Source organism: Bison bison, unplaced genomic scaffold (assembly GCF_000754665.1).
Source record: "Bison bison bison isolate TAMUID 2011002044 unplaced genomic scaffold, Bison_UMD1.0 scf7180017864471, whole genome shotgun sequence".
Taxonomy (NCBI): domain Eukaryota; kingdom Metazoa; phylum Chordata; class Mammalia; order Artiodactyla; family Bovidae; genus Bison; species Bison bison.
The window spans coordinates 3,634,754-3,643,907 of NW_011495032.1; the positions used below are offsets into that span (position 1 = coordinate 3,634,754).

The following is a 9,154-nucleotide window of genomic DNA, read 5'->3' on the forward strand; positions in this document are numbered from 1 at the left end:
CCTTCGCCTGGGACCCGAAGCCTTCAGCAGTAGCCCAAACCCTAGCGGGGTCATCGGATCGACCCCAGGTGGTGCGGCCCCGCCGGCTCGAGAACCGCCTTTCTCCGTCTTCTCGGTACTGGTAGTGACGCTGCTGGTGCTGCTGATAGCGGCCACGTTCCTGTGGAACCTGCTGGTTCTGGTCACCATTCTGCGGGTCCGCGCCTTTCACCGTGTGCCGCATAACTTGGTGGCCTCGACGGCCGTGTCGGACGTGCTAGTGGCAGCGCTGGTAATGCCCCTGAGCCTGGTGAGCGAGCTGTCGGCGGGGCGACGGTGGCTGCTGGGCCGGAGTCTATGCCACGTGTGGATCTCCTTCGACGTGATGTGCTGCACCGCCAGCATTTGGAACGTGGCGGCCATCGCCCTGGACCGCTACTGGACTATCACGCGCCACCTGCAGTACACGCTGCGCACCCGCCGCCGCGCCTCGATGCTCATGATCGCGCTCACCTGGGCGCTCTCCGCTCTCATCGCCCTCGCACCACTGCTTTTCGGCTGGGGCGAGGCCTACGACGCTCGACTCCAGCGCTGCCAGGTGAGCCAGGAACCCTCCTACGCCGTCTTCTCCACCTGTGGCGCCTTCTATCTGCCGCTTGGCGTGGTGCTGTTTGTCTATTGGAAGATATATAAGGCGGCCAAGTTTCGCTTCGGTCGCCGCTGCAGGGCTGTGCTACCCTTGCCCTCCACCGTGCAGGTGAGGCGCGGGTTGGGGAATGGGGATTTGGGAAAGGGGTCGCTGAGGGACGAGGAAGCCTGGCGAAAGGGAGAGCTGGAGGTGCAAGTTTGCATACTTGGCGGAAGCTTTTCAGGTTGGCCACTCGGAGCGCACGCGGAGTTTGCCATCTGCTCTGCTGCAGCGCACGCGGGGGAGCTCAGCACTCACTCCTGGCGTGCACACGAAGGGTTCATGAGTAGATGGTGCGCGGGGAGGGGCGGGGCGGGGGAAGGAGTTCCAGCACCTACCCACTAGGACTGGAGCTGGAGCGGGCACCGCGGCACCACGCGGCTGAGAGGGGCGGCAGGAGCAGTGTTGCTCGGTAGCGTTGAGCTCGCGGCGGATCCCCTGTGCCCTCCGTTGCTTTTCTCCTGGAGCTATTGTATCCGTGGGAGTCAGTCGCCAGTTACCTAGCCGCGGCTAGACCAAGCGTTACCGCAGGAGGCTGGAAATTCGTCCTGCCGTTGAACCTTCTGTGACCATTCGCCCCGTATTTTTGTCTCCACTGCACCCTCATTCACCCCTGCAGTCCCGAGACTATTCACTCTATTGGCCAGCTTCCTGCCAAGGGGAAAGGGAGGATAAAAATGAATCCAAGTATCACTTTTCTTTCACTGTCTCAACCTCAGTGGTATCCTTCAGTGACAGGACATTGGGGCAGTTACTTAATCTCTGTGGGCGTTGTTTCCTCCTCTTTAGACGTAATAGGGCTCTTGGCTTACGTGAGATAAAGAATGCAGACACTTGGCACAGTGCCTGGCAAACGGGGGTGGAGGGGTCGCAGTGCTGCCTGGAGCGAGGGGACCCTCAGGGCCAGGGCGTTGCCGGGCAATCTACAATGGGCGCCGGAAACGAATGAATGAATGAGAGGGAGGAACCTGCATTTGGCAAAACTTCTCTCCACTGTCTTTAGAATGGGGACTTTCTGCCTTTTTTGTTTGTTTTTTAGTCTGTAATTCCTGTCAGACTCTTGAGACCCCATGGACTCTAGCCCACCAGGCTCCTCTGTCCATGGGGTTCTCCAGGCAAGAATACTGGAGTGGACTGCCTTTTCCTCCTCCTGGGGATCGTCCCAACCCAGGGATCGAACTTGCACAGCGGTAGATTCTTTACTGCTGAGCCACCTGGGAAGCCCCTCTGCCTTTTGGCCAGACCCTAATAGATCCTAGCTCCCTCCTCACCCTGGAAGCCTCGAACTTTTCTTTTGGGTGAGTGTGGGCTTAGGAATTATTGCCTCTTTCCTAATACAATGTATGGACCAGGGGAAGGGGACATGAGGAGGGAAAGAAAGAGGGTAAGTTTTTTTCTTGTTAGCTTTGTTTTAATTTTGTAAGTTAACTCAGATGCTTAGGTTATTCAAATGTGTGTATTTTTAAAAGCAGGCATCTCCCGCCCCCGACACCCTTCATGAAATGGCAGAGGAGTTTTGTCGGATAAAACGGGGAATGTCAAGTCTATAATTGGAAAGTGTTGTTAGGGGAGAGCTTTATTCAGAATTAATGATATCCTTTGAAAGGTCCCTTGGAAATGCCTGGGGTGATTATCCTTTTTCTATCTGATTGCCAAGGCAGGGCAGACTTTTACTAGCTACATCGATCCAGGGTGCACCCAGAGAAATCATGGTGAAATGGATGCCAGAAAGGCTTGCCATGCCTGAGTTTAGTATTCATTTTTGACAGACCCTGTTCAAGCAGTTGATAACAAAGCAGATGTGCCTGGATGATGGGGGATCTGGACAATCAGGATGGTCACTTGTAGGGGGAAAGTTCTCTGGGAGGCAGGGCAGCCTGGTGATTTAGCCACCTGCCAGCAATGAGCTTCTTTCACATTTTGGGCTGCAAGCTTTCTCCTCTAAGACACAACATTGGTCTAAGTCATGGCTAAGAGTCTTGAATCATATGATGCTGAGGTTGTAGATGAGATGGGTTCCAGAACATCCTGCTTCTTTAGGCTCCAGCAAGCCATCACTCAAACTCCTGGGTAATGTTGCAGAGTCAGCAGTTGCAAGCTTGTTGACCACACCCAAACAGAAATTTTAACCTGCCAGAAATACATTAATTCTAATGTGCCAGAAATACTCTGTCTGTGCCTTCCCCCACCTGCTTTATAAAACAATTTAATTGGAGGATAGTTGGTTTATGATGTGTTGGTTTCTGCTGTACAACAACATGAATCAGCCATAAGTATATATACTTCCCCTCTCTCTTGAGCCTCCTTTGCACCCCTCTAGGTCATCCCACCCTTCTAGGTCATCACAGAGGCGTGTCTGGGCTCCGAGTGTTATACAGCAGCTTCTCACTAGCTCTCTGTTTCACACATGCTAGTGCATATATGTCAGTGCCACTCTCTCAGTTTATCCCACCCTCTCCTTCCACCCCTGTGTCCATAAGACCATCCTCTACATCTGTGTTGCTATTCTTGCCCTGCAAATAGGTTCATTAGGACCATTTTCTAGATTCCATATATATGCATTAACATGTGATATTTGTTTTTCTCTTCCTGACTCATTTCACTCTGTATAACCTGTTTTTCTCTGCATTCCAGGGGAAATGAGTAGAGCTGAATTTAGGTCCTGCAAAATGTCTTTATTGCTTTCTGTGGGTGATGGGAGCACTTAGGAAGGCCGAAGGCCTCTGGTCATGAGGTTGTGCACACCCTTCACCTTTTTCAGGATGCTGTGACTAGGTTCCCAACACTAAAATAGGATCAGGGAGGGATCTGCAATCATGCCTCAAGTTTTGAAAGTAGACATGGAAAGAAATGCTGACTGAGTGAGTTTCCTCTTGCAGGCACAGTGACCCTTTACCTTCTTCCTCTTATTTAATCCTCAGGCTCCAGACACATTGGCCATACAGTGTCTGTTTGTCAGGATAAGCTAAGATACGCTGAGTAACAGAATCCCCAGACTAATGGTTTAACCCAGTCTCACTCAAACTTCAGTGTGGGTCCGGTGGCCCTCCCCCTGCTCTCTGCTCTTCTCCAGGCTTGTGGGTCCAGGCCCCTTGTCATCTTTAAGTTATGCTGTCTTGAACATGTGGTTTCTGAGGTTGCTGTGGAAGAGGAAGTGAGACCTGGAAATACAGCAGCTTCTACCTGCCTTACCCAGAAGAGTCCCTTCTGTTCACAGTCCATTGGCCAGATGCTGGCTGTGAAGGCTAGGGGAACTTATGGCTCTTTGGTGAGCATTAACCATCTTTGCCTCATAGCTCTCATTTTTGTTGTTGTTCAGTCTTTAAGTCATGTACTACTCTTTGTGACTCCATGGACTATAGCATGCCATGTTACCCTGTCCTTCACCATCTCCTGGAGCTTGCTCAAACTCATGTCCATAGTCAGTGATGCCATCCAACCATCTCATCCTCTGTCACCCCCTTCTCCTCCTGCCCTCAATCTTTCCCAGCATCAGGATCTTTTCCAATGAGTTGGCTCTTCACATCAGGTGGCCAAAGTATTGGAGCTTCAGCTTCAGCACCAGTCCTTCCAGTGAATATTCAGAATTGATTTCCTTTAGGATGGACTGGTTTGATTTCTTTGTAGTCCAAGTGACTCTCCAGAGTCTTCTCCAGCACCACAGTTCAGATGATCCAATTCAGGTGCCATAAAGTGAGTTCATCCATGACCTCACTGTTACTGGGTGGAGAAGCTAAAGTCTGTCCTGGATCTATCAATAAAATCACTGTTCTTTTCATCCCTTTTTCATTATGATGTGCTTTCTCCAGGAATTTAATTTCTGAGCACTGTCACAAGCATCTACTTCATGGGAGTGAGACAGTCATATCCCAGTCAAGGTGGGTCATGGGGATGTCAACTGAAAAAAAAATACAACCTAAAAGTTGAGAATTCTGTTTTCTTTAGCAGACTTTCTGAGAACTTCATCCTGGAAGACAGGTTCTCAGATAGCTCTGAGGTTACTCATTGTGTCATCTCGTTGCAACCCCATGGGCTGTAGCCTACCAGGCTCCTCTGTTCATAGGGTTTTCCAGGCAAGAATACTGGAGTGGGTCTCCATTTCCTTCTCCGGGTAATCTTCCTGACACTGGGATCCAACCTGTGTCTCCTGCATTGGCAGGTGGATTCTATACCTCCTGAGCCATTGCAGAAGCCCATCCATAGGGAGCAGGATCTCAAAACTGTGAACGCCTTTGTAGGAGAGTTGAACACAAGTGAATACAGAGGCACCACCCGCTTCTCTCATCCTTTTTCCCATCTCATAGATGGGACACCATGATGTAGTATATTCTGCGGTCCCTAATGCATCCCCCATGGGTTATAATTCTTTCCTACTATCCTATACTCTTTACTGCTTAGAAGAGGAAAACAGCAAAGTCAATAGAGATTGTTTGTTTGATTTTTAAAATGCAACATCAAACATTTTGTTCGTTTTAATTGTTTGTCTGATAGCTGTGCCTGATACCAGGGCATGCTTATTTATTAGGCATAGTGGATACACCACCGAGAGCCGCCAGACTTTTAGGGGCCCATGGAAATTGTTTAATTTCTTTTAGAGGGAAAGTGAATATAACAGTAATGAATATGTAATAATGAGTTCAGCCTTGATTATATTAGTCTTTATAATAATATGATCATAAAATATAATTTTAATATTTTTTAATGGAAGAATGGCCCACAGAGGCACGGATGCCTCAGGCTCAAGAAGGTTATAATGCAGCCTTGGTTGATACCTTCTTTCATTCACTCAATCAATAAACATGTGCTGGGAGACAGCGTGCACATTGGTTAAGAACCTGGGATTTGGAAACAAGAAGACCTGGATTTCAATTCTTTTTGTGCCACTTATTAACTCTCTAGCCAAGTGAGTTCAACTCCATCTGCATTTCCCTGTAGGTAAAATAGAAATATTGCTATCTGCCTCTTAACATTCTTATGAAGGGTAGATGAGATAACAGTGTATATGGAGTAACTAAAATAGTAAACCCTAAATGATGGCCACTGTACTATTTTCATTACTATTTTTTGCAATTTTTCTTATAAGTTATACTAACTTATAAGTTATAAATAATAAATTATTATTTTATACCTCTTACTGCTGTTACTCACCATTATAGGTGGATTAGTTATTTATTTCTTAACAATTACTCCTATCTTTAGTGTCTTAAAACAACAAACATGTATGAACTCAGTTTCTGTGGGTCTGGCATTGGGAACAGCTTAGCTGGGTGGTCTGGTCCAAGGCCTTTTGTGGTTATAGCTGTGGCTCACACGGCTGTCAGTGGGAGGTCTCTAAAGGGCTGCTTGAGTATCATCCCCAACATGGTAGCTGGCTTCCCCTAGTCTGAGAGTGAGGCAAGGGGAAAACTGCAATGCCTTTTATGATCTGTCTCAGAAGCTACATTCCATCACTTCCCTTAAAATCTATTCATTAGAAGTGAGTCACTAACTCCACCCCACCCTCAAGAGAAGGCGAATTAGGCTCCACTTTTGGGACATGAGTGAATGAACCTGTGAATGTATTTTAAAACCACCACAAAAGGCCACGCAGATGGTATTCAAGGTTATTTGACTTGTACTGGCCTGTGTACCAGGCAACATGGTAGCCTCTGAGGTTTCATAGAAGTGGTCTCTGCTCTCCGGGGATTCATGTTAGTAAACTACAATTACAGAATTATAAATGTAATAAAGTCTTAAATTATTTTATTTTTTCATCTGTGCTAGGTCTTCATTGCTGCACGAGGTCTTTCTCTGGTTGTGGCAAGTGGGAGCTACTCTCTAGTTGCGGTGTGCGGTCTTACTGAAGTGGCTTTTCTTGTTGTGGATCACAGGCTCTTGGGCACACAGGCTTCAGTAGTTGTGACTTGCAGACTCCAGAGCTTGGGCTCAGTAACTGTGACGCACAGGCTTAGTTGTCCCGCAGCATGTAGGATCTTCCTGGACCAGGGATTGAACTTGTGTCCCCTGCTTTAGCAGTCAGATTCTTAACCACTGGATCACCAGGGAAGTCTACAGTAATGTCTTACAGGTGTTCTGTCCAGAGTACAGTGGTCTTGAAAGATGGACAATATTTGGAAAAACACTTTGTAACCTGTAAAAGTCAAAATAAATGTGTAATATTGAACTATCGGGTTTGTAACGACTTGGACCTGAGTTTTAGGTAATGTCATATTACAAAATATTTGCCTCTCCAAACTAATCCTTCAGATTAGATTTGTGTTGTAAGCATACAGCATATAAGCCCTAAGTTACCTAAAAACTATACAGAACACTTGATGTTTTTGTCACATCTTCAATGTTTACTCGTCATTTGTTCCACCCCAAAGACTAAGGGGCTGTTGGTCTTGTGGACCTAGCCACGTGTGGGACCAGAGTTCAGTCAGAGCTAAGCTCTGGGAAGAGGATGGTGGAAAATCACCAACCTCATTCTGATTCCATCTATTAAAAGAAATATGACTCAAACCAGTCCTATGCCAGCATGCAAGACTATTTTAACCTTAGAAAAGTAAATTTTATTCATCAAATTGTAAGGTTATTTTAACTTTAGAAAAGTGAAGTTTGTTCATCAAATTGTATGGTAACAATACATCTGGCTTATCATTTGATTCTTTTAAGACTGATATCTAATTGTCTGAGAGTTTCCAGAACTACTTGCGTGGACAAAGGAGCATTTTCTCTAGACTTTTTAGAAATATCCCTGGCTTTCCCCTCGCTATAAACTTCTTCCTTGTTCTCTTCCATCATTACACTCATTCTGCCTCTTTATCTCTGCTTCTATTTCTCTTTTCCCTGGTTGGATTGTTGGGGAAAGTGCAGGGGAGATGAAGGGGGATGTAGACAAGGGGGATGGTGCAGGGATCAGGTGTCTTCCCCAGTGACCTTGCAACAAGCTACTTCTTAAATCCGTGTAGTTCTTGGAGAAGATTGAGTTTCTCAGTAGAAGAATGAGATTCAAATTCCATGGTTATTAACCCTTTCATGGGTCACAGAATTCCTTGAAAATTAAAGAAAGCTTTGGACTTGCTGCTCAGAAAGGCTTGTAGGCGCCTGCTTGCCCAGTGTGCCTACGGCACTGCCTGAAGCCCATTTGGAGGGTGATCCTCAGTCTTGCCTCCCTCCCACTCTTCAGAAGAATGGAACCCACAGTGCAGTAGGAACTGGGACTCTCCACAGCATGGCAGTGTTTGTCAGGGGAGCCATGGCCCCCTATGCAGCCATGTCAGGACACTGAGGCTGGAGGATGCCTGTGCAAAAGGCAAAACTTTCCCACTCTCCATTATACCCTCCTTCTATGCCAAGACTCTTTGGCCTGGGAGTTTGGGGACTTCAAGATAGAACTTTAACAGAGGACCTTCCATTGTCCTCCACCCGTAAAAGAGGATGACTAGATCAGATGATATTAGAACTGAAACAAATGTGGTGTAATTTTAAGTAACACACTTGATTACAGTTTCCCTTTCTCAGTACTAACTCCAGTGAGTCCTTAGCCATCCCAGGGTAATTAAGCACCCCCCACCACCAAATTCATATTTTCCAAATATAATAATAGTAGCGATTGTCTTTTATGTTATGATCATACCCGAGTTTAGCATAACGGTTCTTTGTGGTGTATATAATTACACTCAAGGGAAAGGTAATTTTTTTTCAAGCCCAGCAGTGCTCTGCTTTTACTACTCTGTTTTTTTTTTTTTTTTTTTTTTAAACAAGGAAACATCTTTATTTTCTGGTTTCTTTTGCACAAGGGAAGCTGCTGAGAAAACTTCCTGTTGTAGTTTGTTAGACAAGTTTTAGACAGCTTCTGTTTACTTTGAGGGGCTATTTTGGTTAGTTTTCTCTTCAAGGTGCCTTTGAGAAGTACAACTTGGAGCTTGGTTGTCTCTGTACAGCATGGGCAGAGAGAATGGTGCCCTGGGTACTCCATCTCCTGACCCTTTGAGTTCTGGATAGAAATGGGGAATTCCAGTTACAATCCGGATTGCGTTCAGCCAAGACTGGATGCCGCTCAATGTCCTCTGTCCTCTCCCAGAGGTCTCAGGGCTTGATTAGTCACCAGGGAGTGTGTCCCCACCGCCAGCCTCATGAAGAGCCTCGCTGTACAGGATGCCTGACCTGTGTGTCACCACCCCGACCAGTTGGTTTCAGAAGTGATTAGGAGCCGTTTTTCTTTTTCTAGTTCTTCTCAGGGTGTTCATCTGACAACATTCAGTTCAGTTCAGTTCAGTTCAGTCGCTCAGTTGTGTCCAACTCTTTGAGACCCCATGAATCGCAGCACGCCAGGCCTCCCTGTCCATCACCATCTCCCAGAGTTCACTCAGACTCACGTCCATCCAGTCAGTGATGCCATCCAGCCATCTCATCCTCTGTCGTCCCCTTCTCCTCCTGCCCCCAATCCCTCCCAGCATCAGAGTCTTTTCCAATGAGTCAACTCTTAGCACGAGGTGGCCAAAG

At 46.8% G+C, this 9,154-nt stretch overlaps 1 protein-coding gene across 1 annotated transcript in view; it reads left to right on the forward strand.

Moving 5' to 3' along the window:
- Position 1: 1 nt before the first annotated feature.
- The window catches only part of LOC105003815 (5-hydroxytryptamine receptor 5B), a gene marked incomplete at its 5' end in the record, with an annotated part of 17,933 nt that continues 8,780 nt past the window's right edge, over positions 2–9,154 (forward strand). Inside the window, one exon of the mRNA XM_010861263.1 lies at positions 2–736. Coding sequence (XP_010859565.1) covers positions 2–736 — 735 coding nt within the window. The remainder of the gene's footprint in view (positions 737–9,154) is intronic.